The sequence below is a fragment of the Filicampus tigris genome, chromosome 6 (genome assembly GCF_054856515.1).
Source record: "Filicampus tigris isolate MCC_2025a chromosome 6, RoL_Ftig_1.0, whole genome shotgun sequence".
Lineage (NCBI taxonomy): Eukaryota > Metazoa > Chordata > Actinopteri > Syngnathiformes > Syngnathidae > Filicampus > Filicampus tigris.
Window position 1 is genome coordinate 14,602,245 of NC_141222.1, and position 27,365 is coordinate 14,629,609.

Genomic DNA, 27,365 nt, shown 5'->3' on the forward strand with positions numbered 1-27,365 from the left:
TTATACAAAGACCCACATTTATTCTGATATATTTACAACTTGCCACAACCCAGTTTTTCACAAGAAAGAGAGAGGACAGAACAAAGTTTAGGAAACACTATTATAACTTATAACCAGGAATATGCAGAACTTACATTATATTTGGCACTGAGTGGTAAGAAAGAGTGTGATCAATCAACATTAACAATCATTTTATGTTTTTGGTGATTCAAAAAGAGCACAAAAAAGAGAATGTGACTGCAAAACCCTGGAAAGCCTCTTGCAGTATTTAAATAATGCTGGTGATGGTGCGTGTGGCTTACTTTTAAATGCCATTTGTGTGTAAGTTATAAATTATTTTCTATAAGTGCAAATATCAGCATATTATACAACACAAGCTTTAAAAAGATCTCAATTTCCTGTGAAAACGAATGCGTAAGACCAATGAGCATTTTTTTTTATCAGTTAAACACATTTGTTCACAAACAAAAACACATTAAGACCAAAATAAATAGCAATTGCGAAGAGAGCAGTTATGTATGGATGACGTCACTGGTTGACGATAGAGCAGCAGAAGTTACTGCCGATTTAAAAAAAATAAAAAAAATCCCTCTGTAGTGGTCCCCCATTGAACTATAATGAAGAATCACAACAGTAGCTGATTCGCCCCATAAGCGTCATTATTCCTCCATGAGGATTAAAGTGCTTAAGATTTACTTTTGACGATGACGCCTTTTTATATTTCTTCCAGATGTTCGAAAATAGTACAACCTTCATTATATACCTTTATCTACGCATCTCAGGATTACTTATCAGGGCTCCAGACTGCTCCTAAAATGTGGACATTTTGCCCCTAAAATTTAAGACAGTGTTATGTGATATTTTTCATAGACACGCGCATCACAACCAGTAAAATTGCAGATGTATTTATCTGATTATTCTTCAATATATTTTTTGTTGCTGACAAACATCTGCTCCACACTTCATCATTAACAGTGAAAATGAGTAGAAATGTGATGATTTAAGTCCGTTGAGTTAAGTCAAGTCACTTTACACTGTGTGCCCCTACATTTTCTACTTTAATTTTTTACTTTAGTTTTAGGGCCTCTAAAATTTAGGGTAGGGGTCACTGCGGTCCTAGTTTAAAAAATAAATAAAAGTTAGTCTAGAGCCCTGACTTAAGGTACTGAATGTCACAGTCTGGTAAGGTGATGCCATAAATAAATCTCAAGTTAATTCTTGGCAACTTCAAATTCCCATTCAGCATTTCACAAAGTGCTAACCAGCCAAACGCACCATGAACTAGCCACTAATTTTACAAATATGTTCTAATACTTGAATGTACTACAGATAGGCGAGCCAATGTCCCCCCAGTAGACAAAAGCCATGCAGTGCTTCCTCAAAATAGACTTAACTTTGTACAAGAAGCATTAAAAACAGCACAACTGTAAAGTTGTGCGCACTCTCAATACAAAGTATTTTTGTATTTGTGAGAATGCAAGATGGCAGTCTTCTCTGCTGCTTCCCTTAGAGAACAGTGTTGTTTGAAAGCTTTTGGACTTCACCACTGTAATGGACGCCCACTGCATTGATCTGCTTGACGCAATGTACTCACGAGACATTTCAGAGTTTGTGCGTCCTCCAAAAATAGGTCCACAAATTGACTCTACATGTACTATTTACACAAAAATGAGTCTCTTCATTTTGGACACCGAAGTTGATTAAAGTGTCTCCATTCATTGCTGGTGTACAGTCTGAAGAGTCCTGTAAAACAAATACATTTTAAGATTTAGTTGAAAAGCACTAAATTAGGGGAAGGGGGGGGGTGGCTCCAATGTAAGGAAAGGAAAGATTGTGGATATTTGACATGTCCCATTCATGACTGGGGCGGCGACTGGCTAGATTTCGGTTCATACCCAAAAACATCATTTTGTTGTGAAATCCCATGTGACATTACATGGCATTTTTTTCAACAATCACCTGCGGCTCCAATTGCGATTCACAGCAAAACTGAAGGCTGATGGTCAGCCACTCATAAAAACTAGATGCAGAACCTCGCACACTGCGCCACAATTCAGTCATATTCATACATGTTGCTCAAGGCTTACCTGGTACATCCTTCTTGCCTCTGGAGATTATATAGCAGCCTTAGGTGAACAAACTGCACAAGATGAAGCACAGTTAGACGTATTGCGAAAAAAATATTCAGAAAAAAAGCACTTGTGTGTACCCCCCCCCCACAAATACATACAATTACTACAGATAAAAAAATGTTACATTTTTACTGTGATGCGTGTGACATCAAGTAGTGTTCCAAGGCTTTTTTCCCCCCAGTCTGACATTAGAATTTTCCGATTTCCCAAGTTTTCTGTAAGGCAGCACAAGACCACTCCCCCATCTTCCATCTTCCTTTGATTTGGAAAGTTTAAAGGTAAGAGCAAGCACACTTTATGCTCTTGTGTGTAGTAACTGTACCGAACCATGACAGACAAAATGTAATGCCAGAGCAATAAAATATCTATTAAGCCGTTAAAAAAGTAATCCCCAGAGAAGTCATGGTTTAATAGAAAAAAAGTAAAGAAACATACCAACTTTCTCTTACTGCTTCAATGTCGCTCACCAGATTCTGTGCTAGACAGATGCCAAATATCTAAAAAAAATATATAGATACATAAAATAAACACATACAATGTAATTTAAATGATTACAATTTTCCATCCCCAAAAATGTGACTCGTCGATTCTCACCTGTAATAATGCAATCCCAATAAATATGCCTGCCACCACTGTCAGGTTGTCTTGAAGCCACTTCTCAAATTGTGGTACACAGCCTTTAATGTAGATAAATGTCCTTTGCTCTGAGTCCTGAAAGGCCCAGAGAGCCACAGGAAACACAACTGTTTACATTTGCATTCGGGTCACAGTGTACATTTGCAGCTTCACTGATGCACACTTGGCATTGCCGTGTAAATTCTGTCTCCCTGAAGCTTTTCACAGTGAAAACTTGTTGCACTATTGTCACTTGATTGTACTGCATTCAGCACATTGTTTTTCTGCAAGGAAACTGGATTTTTCTTCACATTCAAAGTTAAAGAAAACAAACTCAGCCTTTCCTCACATTTCGATCCTGGTGAGGGAGTGAGGCCAAAGCTAATGATGGGGGGAGGGGTGTTTCAAATCCCACCGCATTGCTGCAGCATGAGTAATACCACATCGGTACTGATGGGGACACAGCTGCTAGATTTTGAGGAGTGAACAGAAATGTACTGAAAGGAGGATATTGTTGCCAGGGTGGAGAACCTAATGACATCATGCATCAGTAGCAAACTAAGTGAAACAACATTCACCAATCAGGTTTTTACTGCTTTCATGTCACAAAACACCACTGTAACTTTACAGCAAATATTCTGAGGAATTCAAGTTTTTCCACTCACGATTTTTGCTCGGATATCGTATCCACATTGTGTGTTGATGACGTCCTCCTAAGAAGAAAAAAAAAAAAGTTTAATAATTAATTACCAGTTCAAGAGTAGAGTATTTTAGTTTCTGCTTGCTAAAAAAAAACAGGCAGTGGTGAGCATTGCATTTTTACACAGCTTGAATATTTAAAATAACCAGGAGGGGAAACGCTACAAAGCTGGAGCAGGAAATTAATCTGATCAAGAAGCAAAAAAAAATCACAAGGTTCCTAGCGCGTTTGTCTGTATTTCATATTTTTACCATCACGATTCCACACTTACTTGTCTGGTTAACCCAATTGTTGGTGGAAATTATGTTCCAAGTGCTCATGTTCATGTTCTCAAAAGTGCTTCAATGACATATGACTGACACAGTGTTTGTTTTTGCAGTTTTGTTGCAAATCAGACTTACCCAATAAATGTTGAGTCATATTACTGAACCTCTGAAGCAATGTTGAACTCTGCCGGTTGCAATTGTTTAAAAATGTTTTCCATAACGTAATGTTAAGTGAATTTATTTGCTCCAGGGTCAAACTGTCACATTATAGAAGTAACCAGCACACAGTAACTTTACGGACAGTACTTTAATTGACATTTTAACGGTACTAACTGTAATGAAGAGTAGCTAGCCATATGTATAATACAACAAGAATAAAGTCAACGACTGTACTCATCCTTTGATAATCCCCAAAAGAATACTGTCAACTGTTGCCATTGTAAAGGTATTGTAACTTGGAACTAATAAGTGTATGTCTGTCAGTAGGCAGCACGTACACATCTTGTGCTTTGTGGCTGTTTTATCAGTATGCGCCGTTTAAATCATTGTATATTCAACATGGTTACTTGGGAGGCCAAAAAAACATGTTTGCTAGCTTGTGAGTGGGAGTCTCACAAGATTTATGCACAGCTATCCTGACGTTGACGTATGACGCCAAATTTGTGTTTGAGGCATGCTTTTTCAGAAAAATTCTGTTGAACTCCGAATCGTGCCACTTTTGGGACGTTCGATTTTGGACATTCAGCTTAAAAAAAAGAAAAAAAGAAGAAAAACTGCCGATTCAACCCCATGTGCAATGATAACCTCCAGGAACAGCAAGCCTGGTTTCATTGCCAACTGATAGCATCTGCAAACTGCCTTTAGGTTACCACATGAAAGAAACATTGGTTGCCAAGTCTGTTTTGTTTCAAGTACTGTCACAGTTTGTGCAGACATTAAAGGCCTCCTCAGCAACACATTCGAAACTGTCTTGAGCCAGCAGAGAGTGAAATGACTACACATAGAGAGGCCTGGATGTCCTGTTGGACGCCAGCCTGAATAGTTGACAACCGCAGCCAGCTTCTGGAGGACACAGATAACCAAACTATCTGCAACAGGGAGGAGCTTGACAGTTTCCCCTCAAAGTACTGTACAATCAGTCTAAATATTTCTGCATGCCAGACCTCGACCTACGCAAGACTGTAAGACGTCCAGCCCCCAAGTCTGCAAGATTGTTTTCGAGTGAATGGGTAGCAACTGTGTGGGAAGGAGCAAGACACTGAGCGGGAAAGACATACCGCTGGGTCTTTGGTGCAGCAGGAAAAGGGCACACCACATTTCTCGCGACTCGGGTTTGAATCCGTGCAGTTGAAATAGATGTTCAAATTCCAGTCGTCAGCTCCAAAAGCACCGCAGCACTCCCACTGCAACAAGGTCAAATGGGCAACATAACTCCCAGAGATATTTTCAAGAAGTCCCACGGTCCAGATAAACACAAAACTAACTCCAATTGGATTAAAAACCAACGCTGAATCTCACATATTCTTGGGTGAAGTCAATTAGGTTCTGCAGATCAATATCATCCCTGTAGGCTCGAATGTTGTTGTTGATGAAAAAGTTTAGCTGGTCCTTGATCCAGTCTTTGAAGACGAAGGCCAGAACCCCTGCCGTCAGCTCCAGGAAGAAGATGATACCCAGGAACACCGAGAACTGAACACACACAATCACAGTCAGCCAATCGTGTAAAACAACAAGCAACACTTTGAGCTGTCCACAATTTGCTTGATGATGACACCTACAAATTTGAGCAGGAAAGAGTTTTCTCGCAGTGCTCCAATGCAACCTGCAAATCCCAGAATGAACATTACTCCGCCAACCACCAGGAACAGCCACACTGGATCGAAGCCCCCCAGGTCTGTGATAGATGAGATGTTGGACAGAACGCCCTGGTGTGGGAGTAAAACAAAGTGTGAGAAGGAGATATTATAACCAAAGAAGAGCAAGAAAAAATTGTGTTAAGTCATTTGAGCTGGTTGTCAACGCATTAATCAAAATTGACTACAAGTAGAACTCTACTCAGGCTCAACTGTTTGACTGAAAGCTTCTGACCTGGGATCCTAGTTGCTAAAAGGGGGGTTACGTTTCATTGATATTCAGAATTTAGTCCATATTCAAGTAGGGCTGTGCAGTTAATCGAAATTCAATTACGATTATTACAATCCACGATTGCAAAATTGGCATAATTGTAAAAAACGATGAATATGCATTTATATCCAACACACTATGTTGCTCTACACAAGGAAATCATAGTTGAATTTATACATTTGCACCTTTTTTATTTTATAATAAGTAATTTTATAAATTTGGTTTGGTCCAACAAGGAATTTACATAATTATAGTGTTTCAAAGAAATTTGCCTTGACATTTTTTACATTTAAACATTTTCTTGTTTTTTATCCAAAAATAAATGATCGTTTGAATAGTCATGATTTTAATTACCGTATTACAAAAATAATCGTGATTAATCATTTTTTCATAATCGAGCAGCCCTAATTCAAGGCCACAAAATGCTGTGACACCAAATTCCAATATGATCAGATTTCATAGGGACGTATGAGTACCGGTATTTCGACATATAATATTGGAATCCCACTGGTAATGCCAAACTGGATAATGGTCCCAAATAAATACTGGTATCACCCTTTCAGGGATATTATATTGTTATTGTTGTAAACAACATACATTAAGTTTAACGGATCCAACATCTGTAGTCCATTGTCTGTACATTGAAAAAACCCCAACAAAATACAGTACCATATCAATAATCAATCACACAGTGTGAAAATGATGCTGTGTTACTTTGATTCTATTTCATTTGAACTGTTTGTAACGTAGATACATCTATGCCTCCATTATCTCAACGGCCCGACCAATATGTTGTTTTTTTTTAGGCTGATGCTGATTCCGTTATTTTGACAAAAAAAAAAATCCAATAACCAATTAATTGGGCAATTAATTAAAAAAATATTTTTAATAAATAACTTCTCCTTTAACTCCTTAACACTTACAACAATAAAGAAGTGAATTACAGGAAGAACATCTGACTGTTTTACAATAAATTGTCCTTTAGTTTATGTTAAACTTTACCACAGAGAGAAAAATCGGTGAAAATCTTTATTTTGACATGATTATCTTTGACTTATGTTGGAATGTTTTAATGTAAAAAGGCTAATGATGTCTGATTAAATCATCCGGCCGATTATTCTAATTCATATCTAATTCTATTTATTTTTAAATAAGACGGGTTCTTTTTCCCCACTGGATTTTTAAATTCTAACACCAGTAAGAGAAATGGAGTGAAGGTTTCATAGTTCAGACACTTTTTTTTCAGTCCAATAAGGTTGAGCTTTGGGTGGCCGTAAACCACAACTGAGAAATGTGATTGATCTGTGTATTTGAATAATAAGAAACTATTAATCCATGGAAACTAACCTTCTCGCTCCATGCCCACAATCCAATGCCAAGGAACGCCACTCCAAGGAACTGGATGGGACGAGAGATAAAAAAAAAAAAAAGACGATTATTCTTCTGTGATGGATACTGGGCAACAAACTGTTGCCCTCACTGCCTTGCACCCAAAAAAAAAAGAAAAAAAATCAGTTTGCAGCATCAGCAAGAGACTCCCACATTGGAAAACATCTTCAACAGCCCAAATAAATCATGACTGACTGAATAAAGGGAAGTTCCAGCTCAAACTACCACTTAACAGCTTAAAAGCTCAAAAACACATTCCAGGAAGTGCAACTGGTGGCTAACAGAGATGAAAATACATTCTGGTAGTAAGTTCCAAAACTTTCAACACAAATCACAAATTATGTAATTTATGCAACACAGTATATTATAATGGAAGCCTTTGCCTCTGTAGTTTTTGAATGAATGTTTTACATAACATCTTACAATTATGTTTTATTGTCATGTTTGATGAGGTGTCATTTATTATTCAGTAAAACGAATTTGACATCTTCACAAGACATCACCGACAAAACTGTCAGATGCATTATATCATCATGCGTTAATGTATAAATGTGATTCACAATTCTTTTTCTGTGTGGTCTTAAGCCAAAATATGTATTATATTTTGTGGTAGTTTGTCGAAGTTGGTAGTCGGAAACGCAAGATTGTTCTTTGGTTTCTAAAGACAGTGACTCCAGGTGTTTTCTAACAGCAATCCTCTTTTCTTTATTGCCCAAAACAATGACCTCTGTTTTGTTTTGGTTTAGTGGAAGGAAATTTTGGTTCATCCAGTTGTTAATTTGCTCTAAAGTTTGACACAATACACTTGATTGAACTGCTGTCATTTGGGGATATTAATAGATATACTGTAGCTGTGTGTCAACTGCATAACTGTGATGGCCAGCATTGGCGTTCTGACTCATTTGACCCAAAAGTAACATCTACAGACTGAACAGAGGGGGTCCAAGGACTGACCCTTGAGACACCCCACATCATGGCCATTTGATCTGATTCAAAACTTCCAATGGCACAAATTAAGTTCTCTCCTATATGTAAGACATTTACTGTGTTTTACTCACACTTTAATTGCTCTGCAATAAGAGTTTGTGTAGAAAAATGTAAGGCACTGGTTATTTTGCCGTGACAGGCAACTCTCCTGCTGTTATTTTGGCATGAATTGCTCTGATTGGTCAATCGACGGAGAGGGGAATTCTGGGCCTGCCATGAATCAGCTATTTCACCGTAATTACAGTAGGTTAGAATAGGTTATTTTAGCGAATAGGTTATTTTAGCGTGATGTGTTTACTGCTGTGTTACGGTTAAACTGGCACATTAACTGGCTCCCGGTTCCAGTTGTGGCCGTTTGGGCAAATTTTTTTGCTTCCCAGTTTGATTACCTTAACTTTGTTTAAAATATATATAGGTTAAACTGTTGAACCTCTTAATTCCAACCCCAGCCTCGTTTTTCAAAATTCATTTTAACTCTTTTTATTAACCCCTATTTATCCTTACCCTAAACATAACCTTTTAGTTTTTTGGGGCCCTAATCATCCTGCCAATTATTTTGATGCTTCACAAACTACATCAAAATTGTTCAACTGCATAACTGTTCAAGTCAACAAACACGTTAAACAAAACGGCTCGTTTACATCTCCCGGCAAAATATCCACTTCAAAACTGGAAAAAAAAAATCACTGCAAAATTCCATGATATATGAATAATCCCCCATTCAATAACAAAAATCCGCGATGTAGTGAAGCTAATTACAAACCACGATACATATCGAGTGACGACGTAAAAATATAAGTCAAATAAGCAAAATGTAGTTCGGCAAATCTGTTTGTTTTTTTAAAGATAGTTTTCTAAAAAGAATGGTTTATGATTCATTGTCGTTTTTGACACCAGCCCTAAGGCAGCATTAAAAACTGTACCTTTTGGAAATAGGGCTCATTAATGTCCTGAAGCCCGACAGCTTGGACGATTAATGAGAACAAGAGGACCCTCACAGAAACATGAAACTCCCATTTTGCAAGAGTGTTGCTGGATGTAAACAGGAGCGGTAGCCGTCTTGCTATCGCAGCAGTGTACTAAAACAAAAGCCATCCGATAGCCTGATGGAGGCAGCAAGTGCACCCAAGCAGCAAGCTTTGTTGCAGCGATGAAAGGCGGCTCGTCCACGATTCTCACATTCATGAAAGATTCCACTAATGGCAGACTGCACATGTCAAGTAAGAATGTTGTTCCAGGCCTGAAGACACATCGCAGCAAGAGGAGCGCTTACCCAGAATATGATGTTGAATCCGAAAATGAAATACTTGATGCAGCAGCTGACTTCGTGAGCCTTGAAATGCTTTCCTGACATCATTTTGGATGCTTTGTTTCCGCCGCCCTCGCTGCCTAGAAATCACATCGATGGTCCTCCGGCAAAAACAATCGCTTGAGGAAACACCCGTTTATTTGGTTTTAACGTCGACTCTCACAGCTGTTCCAGCGTCTAATTTGAAACATCATCCCGTTAGGCGCTGACAAAACGCGCGGAGAGGAGCGTTTACACGCCCGTCTCTTGACACTTATCACTTTGCTCAAAATGTGAGTCCCTGAAGGTTGGCGGCGAGAAAAATCCACAGAATTCAAGCAGATTGAATTCGCTGGTTTTCTATTTGAGCCACAATCTTGACATGGCTGTTTGATTGACGCTCGTGGAAACAAATGAGACCTCACGATGTTCACAGGGGGCGGGACTTCCTCAACTGAGTCTACTTGATCAATTTTGCTTTTGTGGATAATCAAGTGACTCAAAGAGAAAGAGAAGAGTAAAAATATCCCCATTCAGCCACAATTAACAAATAATACCTTATTGTAAATCAAAATGTGTACAATAAAAAAATGGTGTGTCTCAATAAGAGGAACACATTTACTGTTTTGTTCTAGTGGGGCCAAAGAGTCACCTATTTTTGTTTTTACAATTATATATTGTAACTGGAAAATAGGTGGTTGGGTGTATGTAGATAGGAAACCAGCACTTGAAAACAGTTCCCTTGGCTGGGTTTGGAGTTCTGGCGGAAATAATTAAGTGGGAAAACGCTGCCTCGTAGTGGACAAAAGTTTCATTGATGACGGATGAGGATCCAAGCAGAGGTTGGGGTAGTCATTGGCTCCATTTATTGCATAAAATAAAGTACCAATATTTAAATCCATTACAAATGTTTGTTTACAAAACAGGATAAATTATGAAAATAAATAATTCTGTGCTGCGGTCTGTGTCACCAATGAAGAAAAAAACAGATCAACATACACAAAAGTCCATGTGAAATTTCACAACTTCTTTGTGATCATAAAACAAAGCTAACAAATATTACTTAAGTTATTTTCTGCACAATGTTCTTTGCATTCATTCAAAATTACACAATCATGTATTCTTCAGCTCCATGAGGCATTGCTCACATTGGTAATATTGTATATCTGCAATACAATAAAAATATAATTGTTCTGGCAATAAAGACACTAATAAAATAACAAAACCATTCATGTTTCATATGCTGGAGAGAGAGAGAGAGTGAGAAAGATTAAATATTTTGGGGTTTAAATATCACTCTGTAATATCAAAACTTGAGTGTCTGTGGCAATTCGTTTGACCCTTCATGTGTGCATGCGAGTTAGCTTGAGGCCGTTTTCTCACATGGAATACAATCATTTGAGGTGAAGTTTGTTTTGTTTTTTAGCTTTTTAGCACCCATGTTTCTTTTTCAAATTTCATACAGCTCATTTTTGGTATTAAAAAAAGCCTTAAATTGGACATAAAAAATGTGTCCAATTATGAACTGTAATATAATAAAGCACTTGGTTAGAGCAATTAGCCAACTCTGCTTCCCTTACGTGGGAATAAATGCCCACAGCATACAAAGCATACAGTATATACTGTACCATGTTTACAGGAGAGCGTTGCACTTTTGTTTTCTTCGGCAACACATTATCCAGTTTGATTTAAGCTTTGTGCATAATTCTCATACATTTTTAAAACTTATAGTCTAACATTGTATTTCTGGACTAAATAAACAAACCCCAGAGAACAAGACATGAGTTGAGATTTCTTCTATGTTACATAAAAAAAATTAAAAAAACACTTCCATCAAATACAATGTAAAACAGTTGCAAAACATTTGAAAGGTACTTACTGCTGAACAACTAAAATGAAATACTGATGCTTGACCTGAAATTTTGTGATAGTGGTTTGCTCTTTGTCCGTTGCTAAATCCAATCCATTTTGATGTCAACATTCACTTTTTGTTTATATGGCTTTTCATTCATTCATATAGAAAGACATCATTGGCTAGTAAAGTACAAGAGTATTTTTCCAGTCAACCACGTTATCATGCTGGTATTAAAGACATCAGTTGCACTGAAGTCTGAGCAGCTGGTTTTTGGATATTGTCATAATCACAGTTGTTGTATCCAGTGCATTATTGTCTGTAATGCTGGTTTCATAACGGCCAGAGTGCACCTATTAGATGCTGGAGTTTGTCAAGGCAATCTGATACTTTACATTGATGTTTTCTGAGTTAACATACCATGTGCAAAACATTTAATAAAGCGGACAATGCATAATACTTTAATAACATAACACATGCGCCTCCTGGCAAGCTTCATGGCATGTTTAAAACACTGACATCGTATGAAGCCACCAGAAATGTCCTCAGATTACGTTGTTCTTTGTGGCACGTTTTGTTCTTTTGACCGTGCTGTGATCCATTGGAGGCAACCGGTGTGGTGATGAATGTTGCATGGACAAGGCCCGGTGAGAAATGCTAAAGTGCAACCAGCTGAGCAGTCGTGGATCACCTTAAGTCACCTTGATAGCCGATTTCTTGTGCACAAAGAGGAATGAAACGTAGGGGACGCCAATGAAGGCCCATTTCTCATTGGGCCAGAACATGATGACTGGACCTCGCTCCGGGGCCTCGCTAGCAACGTCAAAGTAGGCGAAGCAGACGCAACCCAAGTAGGAAGCCAGACAAATGAGGATGTGCCTGCAAGAGTGATAATTGTGAATGAACAGGAGAAAAGTACAAGAACAGACTCACTTGCAAATGTAGAGGAATAAAAATATCATTTTATCCTGTTTAGGGTTACAGGGGGGGTAACTTTGGGCAAGATGTGGGGTGCACCTCAAACTGATCATCACATATCTGAGGTACAGAGAGAGACAACCATTGCAGGGTTTTAATAGTTTGGGATTTTCAAACCTTTTTTTTTAATCTAGTTTGTTTTAATCCGTTTTTTATAGCAAGTTTGTTAATTTTTATTAGTTTGCTTTTTCAGAAAATGCTTCGTTTTAGTTTAGGGGTTTTGTTCGTTTTTGTTGTATTTATGTTGTTATATGGTATTTGTGGAGTGCAAGATAAAAAATTTTTTAAAAAATTTAAAAAAGGGTGTGGCTCTAAGTATTGTGTAACAAAGTATCCATCCATTATCTATACCGCTTATCCTCACAAGGGTCGTGGGGAGTGCTGGAGCCTATCCCAGCTGTCTTCGGGCAATCAGAATCCTATGTTTCAACTAGTGGGCCTGCTGGGAACATATTCTTGAAAAAAATGTGTATGGGTTTATTTTCACTTTAAAATAGATTTATCATCGGTGTGTGTGTGTGTGTGTGGGGGGGGGGGGATGGTTTTAAACACATTGACACTTGAGCTGACTTATTCCATTTGCGTGTAGAACAACAGCTAAATGTTGCTTCACCATGTTTTCTTTGAACTCTGGGCTCTAAATCTGCAGACCTCAGAGCCCTACTGGATTTATAGGCTATTCCATTAGCATTTCCATCCATCCATTATCTATGCCGCTTATCCTCACAAGGGTCGCGGGCGTGCTGGAGCCTATCCCAGCTGTCTTCGGACAGTGGGTGGGGGACCCCCTGAATTGGTTGCCAGCCAATCGCAGGGCACACATAGACAAACAAACATCCGCACTCACAATCACACCTAGGGGCAATTTAGTGTGTCCAATCAACTTACCATGCATGTTTTTGGAATGTGGGAGGAAACTGGAGTACCCGGAGAAAACCCACGCAGGCACGGGAAGAACATGCAAACTCCACAGAGGGAGGCCGGAGCCAGGATCGAACCCACGACCTCAGAACTGCGAGGCGGACGTGCTAACCAGTCGACCACCGTGCCGCCGTGTAATAAAGTAAACTACAAATTTCAAATGACTGACCTACCTTGTTCTGTACGGACATACAGCTATACTGTACCACAATAAACCAATTTAAAATGAACCCCGAAAGCTCACTTATGATATTCATTAACAAAGATTTAAACAAAGGGCATTTTCATTATAATTATAGTTAGTTTTAGTCATCTTTATGAACGTAAGATTCAGTTTCAGTTTTTTTTTTTTTTTTTTTTTTTTTTTTTAAGCATTGTCGTTTTTATTTTATTTTGGTAATGAAAATGTTTTTGTCAATTTTAGTTTTAGCTATTTCATTTGTTTTCATCAACTTTAATAACCCTGAACCATGGACACTCACATTCACATCTATGGGTAATTTGTTCAGTGAGAAGCCGGAGTACTCAGAGAGAAGTATCAGGAAATCATGCAAACCCAGAACCTTTTTCTTTTGCAGCTTCTGACCACTTCACTACTGTGTTGCTTCCATCTTCTCAAGAAATGAAATCTAAAATGTAAACTGAACTTTTCTTTTTTAAATAAAAAGGAAAAAAAAGGCCTGGAAAGATGAAATTGTTGTAGACGACCCCAATGTATAACAGAGAAGATCTTGATTTTCTCCAGTATTCCTTTGTGCAAGTAGTGTAGTCTATCTTGTGGTAACAAAATAGGGGTGGGCAGTTGATTAAATGTACTTTGTCTACTAAAGAAAAATCCATCCATTATCTAAATCGCTTGTCCATATTTGGGTGATGGGTGAGCTGGAGCCGATTCCATCTGAATTTGGAGGAGAGGTGAGTATACCCAATACTGGTCACCAGGCAATCATAGGGCACATGTAGACAATGGCCTAATCCCAATATCCACACTTGCACCCTTGTGCCCCTCATTTGCGCGTTCCCGCCGAGGGTACGGAGTGTGCAGGTGTCCCAATTTTGTGAAGTGCTCTGTCGCCCCACCCCTTTTGCGCCCTTGTTCCGCACTTCGGCTGAGCCCGCATCCCTCGAACCCTTCGACTACGTGTGCACTTCAGCGAAGAGCATAGGATGCAAGTGTGGGTATTGGTTTGGGCCAAACAACCATTCACACTCACACCTGCGCACAATTTAGTCTTTAATTAAACTTGACCGTGCCGCAACCAGAGAGGTGTAAATGACACCGACTCAGCTGTAAGGCAGCGTCAGGTGTTCTTATGAGTGGGCAACATTGATCCACCAATATTGCTGCAGATACTTGGTATCGCAATCACGCAGAGTTAACAGCCAATCAAAAATGCATGACGGTCACTACCATGGCATCTATAGTCATAGCAATGCAGTATATACGGTGCAACGCCCTCCATAATATTTGGCAACCCTGGTTAAAGATGTGTTTTTTTGCCTAAAATAAATTCTGTTTTTGTCTGAATAACATAGGACCAAATTTTAAAAAAAAGAGGAAAACCTAACCTTTAATTCAAGTGCATTTATTCAGTGTGAAAATAAAATCCCACGTTAAGAAATAATTATTTTACATCAAATCATGTGTTCCACAATTATTAGCACCCCTGATGCTAATGCTTTTTCCAAACCCCTTTTGCCTACGAAACAGCACCTAATCTTTTAAGTTTCACAAGATGGGAGAATACATAAATAGGGCTCTGCTCTTCAACCATTCCTTTGTGCACAGTCTCTCCAAATCATTCAGCGACCTATGTCCTCTCATCTGTACTCTCCTCTTTATCTTATTCTGAGGTTTTCAATTGGGTTGTGGTCTGGGGATAGAATGTCCACGAGGGGAGCTTGATTTGAACCAGGGGTGCCAATAATAATGGAGGGCACTGTATGTTGTATTTATCAATACTACTTCCATGCGTCCATTATCCAAACCGCTTATCTTCACAAGGGTCTCGTGTGTGCTGTAGCCTGTCCCTGTCTTTCGGTAAACGGGGCAATCGATCATTGCCAACAACCTTTTAAAATATCCTCCCTGCCTTCCTATTCTCGCCTGTTTCCTCTTCTTTGTGGCCAGCTGCTTCTTCCTTGACAATAGTGTCATGTCTTTGTGATTCAATTAAACATAATATGGTAGTGTCTATTCAATTCATTTATGTCCATCCCTAGTTACAACGTCATACTATGAGTACATGTTCCACATAAAACTGCTTTTGTTGTGTGCACACAAAACGTTTTAGAATTAAATGTATTAAATGTCTAATTGCAGGATAGATTTAGTTTCAAACCAGCAAGAGATATTCATTGCTGTAACTTGTGTTGGTTTCTGCTGTGATGTGATCTTACCAAGCACAGTGTAGATAGGGAAAGTTGACAGATGACCACATTTCACAGAAAATCTTGTCGCTGAGCCAGCAGAGTAGAGCGAGAGCCCACCAGATCCCTGAGATCAGACCCAGCTTGAACACACGTGGGTTTTCACACCTGTGACAAATAAACAGCATTGAGAACCACAACTACTACCGGCATACACCAAAGAATGGCTGTCACAAAGTGCTACATGTAGTACGTCTGTTTGTGTATCATCAAGGAATGTAACAAAAAACAATTTGGATTGGAAGATTGGTTTTGATGCAAAATCTACCGTCCTTGAATCGTATTCCATCCCATGTATTGCGATATATATATATTCATATTTTATGAGTGGTGCACACCAGGTATAAATGCGTTTGATGTTGCTGATGATTTGTTTTGTTGTTTTTAACATTAATTAATTTGAATAGTTTGGCCTTTGGAGAGCTTTTACGTGTTGTTGAATATTAGTAAACATGGCAAAAGATATTGATAAAGACATTGAGAAGAGCAGCAAGCCAGATCCTCTGATCTAGTTATCTACATATATGTGCCCTTGCGCAGAGTCAGTGACAGTGAGACAGACTAATCCACAATGCTGCTGATACAAAACTATTCTTAGTTGTGTCCTTAAGCATGCGCACACACATAAGCCCGCTGCTGGCTGAACAGTACAGCCACTGTAACAAACTCACTCTCACTGACAAGCTTTTCATTGTGACGCCCTCTCTTCAAGGATAAATTAACATTGGCGTGACAGAAAAAAAAAAGGTGCATCAAAGTTTCTTACTACTGCTGTAAAATGAAAGACAAGCAGCAGTTAAAGTGTCATGGTGTAGAAATGATAAGCGTACGGGTGAACAAGGTCAAAACACAGTGCGCATAGAATGTATGCAACAAAGGATTTAAAAAAAAAAAAAAAAAAAAAAAAAGACCAGCTGGTAGAACCCTCACAAAACAACATGTAGCATTAACCCAGCTACGTCTTGCTAGCATGCTACGGTCTGCAATAACTCTTAGTTTACACTGTGGCTGTGCTGACCTACAAGAGAGATACATTGGCCAGCAACCTGTACTTTAAAGGGAAGGGACTGGGTTCAACGGGATGATAGACTTCAAAGGCATGATAGACGTGGAAGGGTTGAAAGAGAGTAGCTTGCTGCTTGATCTGAGTCACTTCTGAATCAATTTTGTGTGAAAATAAAAAGATACACAGTTCGCCTTTGTCTCCTCATCTCAATATTTAACGCATCTACACACTGCCCTAATTTGTTAAAAATACTAAAACACCCAGCTTCTTTTGACTTTGAACTAGGTTTGATTAGTTTTGGTCCAAGCACTGACTAGCTGAGGTTTTTGTGCAGCTTATTAATTGCATTAGTTGTAGGCCTCCTTGAAATTAAAAGGGTCCAGTAAATCACCTCTTTACCTGGTCTTGTGCTCCTCTACGAACTACATCTAATTGTTTCCTGGTTTCCTGGTTTAATTCAGTTCTTGATGGTTCACAATATATTGCTGTTAGTTCCATTTATAAGTTTCTGGAGTCACTCACACTTGCCTGCCTCCTGAATTTTGAGGGGATAAAAGTCTTCATTGAGTTTTGTTGTATGCACAAATTAGCTTAATATAATAGTGTCGGCTTCTGATCAGCAGCACATACTTACTGTATGTGCCACATACACAGATGTTCACACAAATTCAACAGCTTGATGATGAAAATGAAACCCATACTATCTTGTTCGGGTCTCGCATTTGCTTCGTAGTTCGTTCTCAATATTTGTTTTTTTACACTTGGGTTTCAAATGTCCAGCACCATGAGCTCCGCCCTAAGTCGTCATGAACAACGAAATGCCATTGGCCCAGCACTATATAGGACGGGGTGGCTCACTTGTGCAAGACAGGACCATGCCTCAAAACAGGTTAATTTCAGCATGACAAAAAAAAAAAACAGACTAAATGACATTAATTCTTGAATCTGTGAGACGGTCTGACAAAAACATACAGTATCACAGACTTTACCTTAAGACACCCATTTTAAGTTGTGAAAAAAAATTGAATAATTTGCCTCCTTCAAGGAATTCAGTACCAGGCATTTTCAGGCGCTCTTTTACCCTAACGTTTGAGAAAAATTGAAAAAATATATAAATAAGTTCCTCGGATTGAATGGCTAGACTGTAAAAAGATATAAATATGTCTTTAGGATTGAACGGGTTAAGGAATTAAGGAACAAAGCATGCTCCTTTTTCTTTAATCAAAAATGTCTACATTATTTAGACTGGCTATTTATGAAAACAGACAACCACCTATACAGTATATTGTGCTTTATCCACTGACAGGCAATCTATAACTGATAATGGATTTTTAACTTTTCACTGTGTGTTTTGTGAATAGCTCGAGTTTTTATGAATACAGGCACCATGAGCTGCACAAAAGGAGATTTACCGTAAGCAGACAAATTAAAATGAATTTTATTTTAAATGTGGTTTCAAATTCAGGGGAATATTTCAGTTGCAACATGATAAAAATAAAAACCTGACATAACCTTTTGACAGGGAGCGCATGAAGGGCCACGTACATTATGTTTTTTTTTCGGTCATTATAAATCAATCTATTATTTTAAGATTTTTGGCAGACAGGAGAGGCTACTCCCGGGCAAAAGGAAATACTGAAGAATAGCTGGCTTGTGATATTTCCTCCCAAAGGGAAATGTCTTATGTTATGTCACACGGACAACTTCGGCCAAAAGACAGTCAGAAGCATCTATCTTGGCTCTTAGGACATGTCGACCGACACAAGTGCTTCCTTCCAACAAACCCAATGTGCCAGATGCATTAGTTCTCAGTTGAACGTCTGTACTAACAGTGACTATCAGCTATGACAGAAGCATGCAAGATAAGAAGCAGCACCAGGACTTGTTTTGGGGGTCCTGCTAGTGAAAGTCAAGAATGTGTGACAGTTGAAGGCAGAGATAAGTGGTGAAATGGGCTGGCATGTCTATCTTGGGTGGAATCTCAATGAAATGCTGGGAGGGAAAACAGGAAGTGACAGGGAGACTTCGTGAATGTTCTACTGACAACAAAACCAAAAAGTTTCAGCATTATTATTATTATTATAAATACAAATGGGTGAGGATTGCTTTCACCCCCAAAATAGCAGTATTTGCATGACTGTCATCTCCATGAAGTCATGGGACTATACACTGTATAGGCTATGGCTTCTTTTCCTCATTTCTCAAAGCAATCTCTCCATTTTGAAGGATAATACATTTCATCAATCAAATGGACGTGGCAACTGTAGTCTAAAGGGCGATTTACTTTTTGTTATCTCTTTACCAGTTATTTTTTATTTGGCCTGATTCTAGCTCTATAGTCAATTGCCCCGGAAGTAAGTTTAACCAAAATATGGCTTCAAATCATGGCTCAGTTTCGGAAAAAAGGTGAGCCGTGATTGGTCGTTACCTGAGCTCTGAGCAACTATGATGTCATTTTCAGTCAACAGCAAGTGACAAAAAGGCCGCCCCCTGAGATGGATAAAATCCGGTGGATTTTGCTGCTTAACTCATATTCCTCAAATGCAATATTAATCAGAATGCCCTGTTTAGACTAGTGGAGGCGCATAGAACATATTATTGTAAAGAACATTTTTCACTTCTCCTTTAAACGTGATTTTGATTTTTCATGGAATTATCCTATGATTCAAATGATTGCCCTCACATTTAGTCATGTCACAGTGGACTGGAATGTTATTTACATCAAATTGTTTTTTTTTTGTGTGTGTGTCCCAGTGGATGTGATGCAAGTGAGAGGAAATTAGTCATACACTCAAAGGCAAGCAATAAACAACATATCACGTACTTAGCAAAGGTCTAAGTCAGACGGAATAGGGCAGCAGGAATTCTCCCCCCAACAAAAACAAGCCGCCTCCGTGGATGACTGGCACCGACAATAATGTCAAGAATTATTATCAGGTTGAACAATAGAAGACTTGATGTCGTAAGAGTAGCCATGGTGAGTGAGGATGACGGTAAAAAGGAAACAACTCCAAATTGCAATGACAGAGGGAAAGGCTGCAGACTAAAAGCTGGCTTGTTATGTGTTTTCAGGGACATTCTTTTGCATCATACGCCTCTGTAATGACTTTGGGCCAAGTCACTCAACAATGCAAGTACAGAAGGTCAAAAAGGGGTAGTTAATGTACTGCTGACTGCATGTTGACATTTGGGCCCCTGACAATACACAAAAACATACAGTACACGCATACACTTTGTGATAAAATTACAGCCATTGCCAGAAATGTGTTTTATCCGACGCTGTCCAAGTGTTTACAAGTTAGAAGCTGATAGTAATTTTTTAAAATCTATGGCAATTTATTTCTTACACCAATTCAGGGTCATTGACTGCGTTTACATGCAGCCAATAAAACTTTTAAAACTTGAATATTGGCAGTATTGGGGTTTTTAAAAGCCATGTAAACGTGGGCAGTAATACAATACATTTTTATTTATATAGCGCATTTCACAACCGCTTCAGCTGTAACAAAGCACTTTACATACAACAACAACATAGCCATAGTACAACAAGTGAAAGCAATAAATTAACATAAAACATGATATACAACAGACAGAGGAAAACAGACGAAAACTGTCAATTTCAGGTCCGATCAAAAGTCAGAGAATAGAAATGTGTCTTCAAACGGGTTTTAAACAAAGGACAGAGAGGGGGCTTGCCTAACATTCAATAGAAGGTCATTCCAAAGAGAAGGACCAGCAACAGAGAAGGCTTGATCCCTTCTGAGGCTCCGCTTTAAAGCAATCCAAAAACTGCTAAATAGTTATATAATAATATATTATACATAACATGAGCAGTGTTCCTAATGCATGAAAATAAAAACTATAGAACTACTATGATGATGTTGAGCTTTTTAATCACACTGCTATTATTTTGAACACAACTGTATGTGCGTATCATCGCTGACAGGCGGAAATCACATATCTCCAAATACGGTCAATTTGACTTTTTTTTTTTTTACAAAGTGATAGTTTGTCTGTCCCCACTGTCTGTTATTTTTAGACAATATTAAGCAAATTAAAGTGGTGAAAATAGCTTGAGAACAAATCTATTAATACTCTTGAGCGCTCAAAATGCAGAGAAGTATTTTGACATTCTGCAGAAGCCGTGTGGCTTAATTGTTGTTACCTATATTGAAATTCTGGATTTTTTTTTTTCAACAATTATGAGTGACAATAGTAATGTTAGATTCATTTAAGGTAGCACGTTATGTTAAAACTAATCACCGTAATACATCTTTGCAGAAGGAAGGTCGTCGGTTTCAAGGTAAGTCTGTGCCTCCACCTCATACTACAGGGTCAATAAATCAGCTTACTGTAATCTTGCATCTCTCAAAGCTGTAAGACCTTTGAAAAAGCGTTTGGGACAATGACACAACACAGAGATTTGCAGAGCTGGGCAGTCCGTCCCTGGGCTGGACCCGGCCGGATGCCCATTTTTGGGGCAGGGGGGCGTATGGGTGACAATTTTTTTTAAATGGCTGGACTCAGCATGGCCGGAAGTGGATTTTAGTCCGGCCTACTAATCGGCCCTCATACGTTTGACGTGGTCGCGAGGCGGCCAAATTTAATCTCAGCCTACTCAGTGAAAGGCTTCTTTTTAGGCTTCTTTCTACTCCAGCGTCGGCGCGAGCGACAACTGCCGCATTGATTCACGTGACCGACGCATTGTGCTGTTGGCGACAGGTCTGCAACACATGCCACGCACCCATCAGGAATTGTTGCTGCTCTGATCGGTCCGTTATGTCACATGTTGCGATGACATACAGTTTCCCACACGGAGGGGAGAGGATGCAGCACGCAGCTCGTTGCTGCTGCAAAAGCAAACTAGTTTGGCAATACAATTAAATGCAGTCTAGTCATCTCGGTCCCTTTATGGTTGTAGCAGGTACGATACGATATCCATTCTTGTCGCTGTCTTTTTGAAGCGACACCCCCCGACTTGGAACTTAACTGTTATGAAGCAACTTGTGTCCGGGAGTATATTAAGCTGCGCGCAACACTGAAGTATGACGCTGTCACATCAAGGTGGAGTTCATGCACTTCTTCTGGCATCTTCTACTTCCGGAAATACGCTGTAGCAAACCTGCTGTGTATAGCGGTTTGCTGGTGTGCTTTTATTTTGAAGGCCGTGAACGAAGGGAAATGTGGAAAATAAATAACTTGTTGAATGCGACTTAGGGCTGTCTGTTGGACCCAAATAATTATACAATACGACAAAACCAACCCCGGGGCTCGCAATGGAAGTAAGCACACGCAGTTGGGTACCGCTAAGTAGTAAAGTACTAGTGGCGCATTTTGAAGAATGTCCACAGCGGATTTGAATAGTAATAAACTGCTTTCACAGAAAACCAGTATTTAGAACCATTCAGTGTTTACATTTGTTTTCAAAATATGATGTTGATGATATGTAAACAAACAGGCAAAACACAAACATATTAATCTGTCCCTTAGGGTGAGAGGTACACCCTGGACAGATCACCAGTCAATCACGTGTCAGGATGACAAGAGTGAGGGGTCAATGGGCTAAGAAACTTTCTTTTCTTAAAGGAAGGTCCTTTCTTCAAGAGACTTCTCCACATTAGATGTGGAGGTAGAGGCTGCACTAGGAATAGCCCTGCATGGTCTCGATCCAGGCTTCCCGAGGGAGGCAGCATGTTATTCAGAGTGGCCCTGAGAAAGTGCCAACTGCCAGCAAAGCTTCAACACTAATCAGTCTAGGACTCGCAAGAATAATCAATCAATTTCCAAAAGCAAAGTCAAACCGTTCAAAATTATGTATTTTTGCCGCCACTTATGGTTTGTATTTCTTTTTGTTGTCTTCTTGCTTTGGCAGGCTCAGAATTCACACCATCTTCAAAGCATTTGCAGAAGTATTACAACCACTAATTATTGTATTAATGGAGAGATCCTGTAGGAAATTTCATGGACTTTTTAATGAGGAAATATGATTATGTAAAGCACTACCTTAGAACCTAGCAATTCATTCTAGTCTAAAACACTTCCTTGACCTTTGGTTAACCTTCTGTATACACTGCTCTATAAACAGCATGGCATGCAATGCTTGAGTTCTGCCAGTCATATTTATGTAATTGTTCTTGTTTATTACCACACATGGGACCACCAGTAATGCAGATTTTTTGTTTTTAACGCCAGAGTACTGTCTTTCCTCAGCTCAGTTTGACATAGCTCTAATTGCAGTTTAGTTTTCAAAATCTAAACAATACAGAAAAAAAAACCCCACATTCAACAAATCAGTTGGTACAACACACGCTAACAAACAACAACACTGGAGAAGGACAAATGGTCTGCTGTATTTAACTTCTCAGCATGTGGCTGTTGAGCACACTAAGGAGACAAGTTTATTCGAGAGGAGACTCAGGGGAGTAAGAAAATTGAGTGCTGCAGGAGAGACTGTGGAGTGAAATGCTACAGTCTCCAGAGAAAAAGCACAGCAACAAACGTATCATAAAAATTACTATGCCACATTTATGACGAACAAGTTCGAGGGACCAGCAGTGGTTGATGTGATCGGGACCCCCATTGACCAGGTACTAGAAAAAGTAGACTTTACATCGATCTAATAGAGTGGATCAAAATCGGTCAATATTTTGCATTTCATGCAAAATTGCTGATCAACTGTAATGTTATAATTTGCGCCATCTATCAATGACGTCATTGATCGGATCCGCCAAATAAGACATTACAGCAAATACAACATTATTCACTCTGGGGTCAATCTGTGCTTCCATCATGTATGAGCCCAAAAGCCAATCTATTTTTAGCCTTGTCGTGTTTTCCAAACACAAAGTAATACCATTCAGGTTTTTTTTTTTAATTTACTTGTAAAAAGTCAGAAAACCGTTTTATTTACATAAAAAAGAAGTAGTAACAGTACATGTGTTATTTATTTCATCTCAACATCTCTTTAATCATTAATCACCGTAAATTACGTGAACTTCTGGCCACGCGCATTCAGCCAATCACAGATGCAAGCAGCAAGCAGGCGTGGTGTTTGAACTAACATGGAAATAGCGCCATTGTTGACAGACGCACTAAACATTTGCTAAACAAGAATATGGGATATACTGCAATCATGCCAAATGTGAATTGAGCTATTCTCGTGATACGATTACACATAGAGTCAATGCAGCTTGCTAGACAGGGCCGAATTTGTACAGCTACACCGCACAGCTACACATACACGCTAGCTAAAAAGTGGACAAACAATGTAGAACAAAATAATCATTGCAGTCTGTGGGCACCGAGACTTGTACAACACAGCCAGCTTCCTACAACCAAAAAAGCAGGCGTAGGCTACTTACTGTAGTAAGTAGCTGTTCCTGTAAGTAAGTGTATGGCCTTGTTTACAGCTGTTGAACCAAGATAGCATTAGCTTTAGCAAAAGCCCCGGCCACCTGAATGACTGATAATGTTCATATATTTTTTCCCAATAATGTCAGGGAAGGAGATATTGTAAATATATAACTATTACATGTTATATTTAATGTTAATCAGCATTTTTTGAATAATTTTTGGGGGGTTAAATTATTTTTTCCAATTAATTTTCACTATGGCTGGGGTTGACTGTAAAGTAAATATACAAGTTGTTTAAACAGATATATTGCTCCATCTTCTGATCAAGTTGGTGATCGAGTATCTTTTTTTTTTCCTAACGTTCTGATCGTTGATCAACCACAAAACCCTGATCGCGTAAAGCCTAATAAAAAGTACCTCACAGTGCCTGCTTAGCATCTGCTTTTGCAAACAGAAAAGTGTCAAAAGCAAGTAGAGCCTTGTTGAACCAAATAGATACCATACAGCGGAAAATGGGGCGTGATGGCAAATTGTTCTCTGGTAGCAAATCATGACTCCGTATGCATTTAGCACTAGTGTTTCAAATACCAGTGGACAACTGACCTTTTAAGCTCGGTGATGAGCAGTGCGGTGCATGGGATGCCCAGCGTCATGAGCGACAAGGAGTTTACAACAGGTTTAACAAAGGCCAACCCTGTAGTGATCCCTGACAGGATGGCGATGACAACTTTGAACCTCGACCTAGAGCAAAGAGCAAATCAAATTTAGATAAATAAGATTTGATTGTACTTGAGAAGAGCTGCAAGGGAAATTAGAACGACCACAAGGGCTGTGTGACAATGGAAAGAGAAGTTAGGACATGTGATGCAGCTTTTACTGGTGTCAGCTATCTTAGAATGGTCTATTATTAAACTGAAGGTGTGACAGCACTGGACATGTGTTGTGACAGAATAGTGAGCATAAGGCATATACTATAGCTGCTCAATACTTCAATCCGTCCAAATAGAAAAATGTTTCTCTAAAAACAGATCCCTCATTCCAGGCACTTAGGGGTAACAACACAATTAATATCAGGTTAAAGAGTCTAAAGGTCATTAATCAACCATAATGATTGCCTTACCGATCCCTCCTGAACATCCTGGGTAAGTATCTTTTGGGGAACCACATGGCGATGGCACACATGAGCACCCATAAGATGGCCAACTCATCCAGCATCTGGCCCAGGAAGCTGAGGGTAGCATGGAAGTATGTTGATCCGATACCTATAGTGGGAAGTGTCAAAAGAGATGTACTCATTTGAAAACTGAAATGTGCCAATAAGTTTGGATGTGATGTGTATTGGAAGACCTGCCCCTTTCCAAACAGTGTCTGGACAGTTTGTTAATTTAAATTCTATTAATATAACAACAACTGACTGAATAAAGGTGAACAATTGAAAGAGGAATACATTTCTGATACATTTCCCAATGCAATGCATTGCATTTATTATGAATAATGTAATGAGTAATGGTACCAACTCCCAGTCCAGCAGGGTCTCATTCGCTACCACCATGTTAGCTCCATTATCATGCACACAGGCGAAGACTTTATTTTCTAGTGCCCACGTACCCATCACACTCTGCAGGAGAGCAGCCAAGTTTTCAGCTGTGTGTCTTTCCTCTAAGGCTAGGTTCACACCGCAGGCAAATGCGACCCAGATTGGATTTTTTTGCCCATATGCGACCTTTATCTGATTTTTTTATGACGGCTCAATTCCGATTTTTTCAAATGCGACTTGGATCGCTTTCATATGTAGTCCTATGTAGTCCTATATCGGATACGTATAACAACATATTTTACTGATTTTACATCTTATTTCCAACATGATTTAACTTCTGTCTACACCTGTATGAAGAGTGCTGTAATTTTATTTTACACACAAATCACAGGTATATATTTTTATTTCAAATCTATTGATCTTTATTTACCTTTAGATACACAATTTCCTTTCACTCTGGATAAACTTCGCATTTACTGAAAATCCATAGCAACCTAAACTTCTTATTGTGTCATGAATTTCATAAACCTGAGTGTAAACTGCATATCTTATGTGCATCTATAAATGCAATCCCTATATTGTAGAGGACAGGGTGTTACTTTGCTGCAGTAACTGAGTTGACTGTTGGCGCAGAAAATGGGTCATCATAACACAGAAATGATCACGTCACTCAAGCCAACTTACCCACCACGACCAGGAGGGTCCAAATGAGGTAAATCCCACTGTTGAAATGTGTTGCATATTGGCGAAACAAGCACATTAATATGGGCGGCAAAACAAAAAACAAAATGTTGCTGATCTGAAATGACAAACAAAGGGAAACCCATGAAAAAAAAGCACACAGGCAGATGTTTTCCAGCGTGCGAGTGCTCTACACTGACATGTGTAACTTGATGCTGCAGCCCAAACGATAAACATCAAGTCTTGAAAGCGGCAGCAGTTCAATACAAAGAAAAACTCAACTAGAAACGTGACAGTTGTTAATGACAAGGCGAGCTGCGTTAATATGAAAACAAAAAAGCACGCACGGTTATTGCTAAAAGTGCACACTGACCGTGTTGTAAAATTCAGCGATACCCGGGTAAATAAGGTAATTGCCTTCACACCAATCCACGTCGGAGCTGCCAGCCTGCAAGTGGTCCCAGAAAATCAGATTAACGTTACTCATGTCTGGACTAGTTGCGCTCGAGGGAGAGACAACGCTTGTTGTCGTCCCTTCACGCAAAAACAAAAACACGCGAGATAAATCTGTAATGTCTCGTCTTTGGTCTCCAGATAATTAATATATAGTGGCGAACACATGCACATAAAATGATGCGAAGATTTTCTTGACTGCCTAATATCTAGTGTCCGTACTGTGACTTGACTAAAATTACTGTCCGACGTAACCCCGGACGTCATCGCGTTGACACTTATTCAGTTACTGTTTGCAGCCGAAGAGTACTTGGTTTTGATTGGAGGGTTCAGTCCGCACACATTTTTTTGGTTGTTTTTGTTTTTTGGAAGAAAAAACATCGATATATGCTAACTATTATCAGTAGTAATTAATCCGTCAGTTATGAGATCAACTATGCGTCATCCAACTAAAATAATGAATGTAATGTTTACCATTCTATGCTGTTACATCTTGTAATAAAATGACAATAAAGATAGTACTATATAAGTATTATTTATGATCATTGCGTTTTTCTTATACTGTAGTAGGCAAATCCAATGCAGATGGATAATTTACGCACCGCGTTTTTTGCTGTTGAATGTCTGCAGCAGGGTTTGAATTGCTCAAACGC

General features: G+C 39.1%; 2 protein-coding genes across 2 annotated transcripts; both read right to left on the reverse strand.

Annotated features, from left to right (window-relative positions):
• LOC147145946 (tetraspanin-5) lies at positions 1-9,936 on the reverse strand. Its single transcript, XM_086034353.1, has 10 exons — positions 9,487-9,936; positions 7,185-7,235; positions 5,492-5,638; positions 5,232-5,402; positions 4,991-5,116; positions 3,413-3,460; positions 2,727-2,843; positions 2,568-2,629; positions 2,088-2,140; positions 1-1,743 (listed from the first exon to the last, which is right to left on the reverse strand). The coding sequence occupies exons 1-9, from the start codon at positions 9,568-9,570 to the stop codon at positions 2,128-2,130; spliced, it is 819 nt and encodes a 272-aa protein (XP_085890479.1). The 5' UTR covers positions 9,571-9,936; the 3' UTR covers positions 1-1,743; positions 2,088-2,127.
• Positions 9,937-10,344: 408 nt separating this feature from the next.
• acer2 (alkaline ceramidase 2) lies at positions 10,345-26,978 on the reverse strand. Its single transcript, XM_086033102.1, has 6 exons — positions 26,633-26,978; positions 26,263-26,377; positions 25,162-25,303; positions 24,645-24,782; positions 15,653-15,790; positions 10,345-12,232 (listed from the first exon to the last, which is right to left on the reverse strand). Exons 1-6 carry the CDS (start codon positions 26,744-26,746, stop codon positions 12,046-12,048), a joined length of 834 nt encoding a protein of 277 aa, XP_085889228.1. The 5' UTR covers positions 26,747-26,978; the 3' UTR covers positions 10,345-12,045.
• Positions 26,979-27,365: the final 387 nt, after the last annotated feature.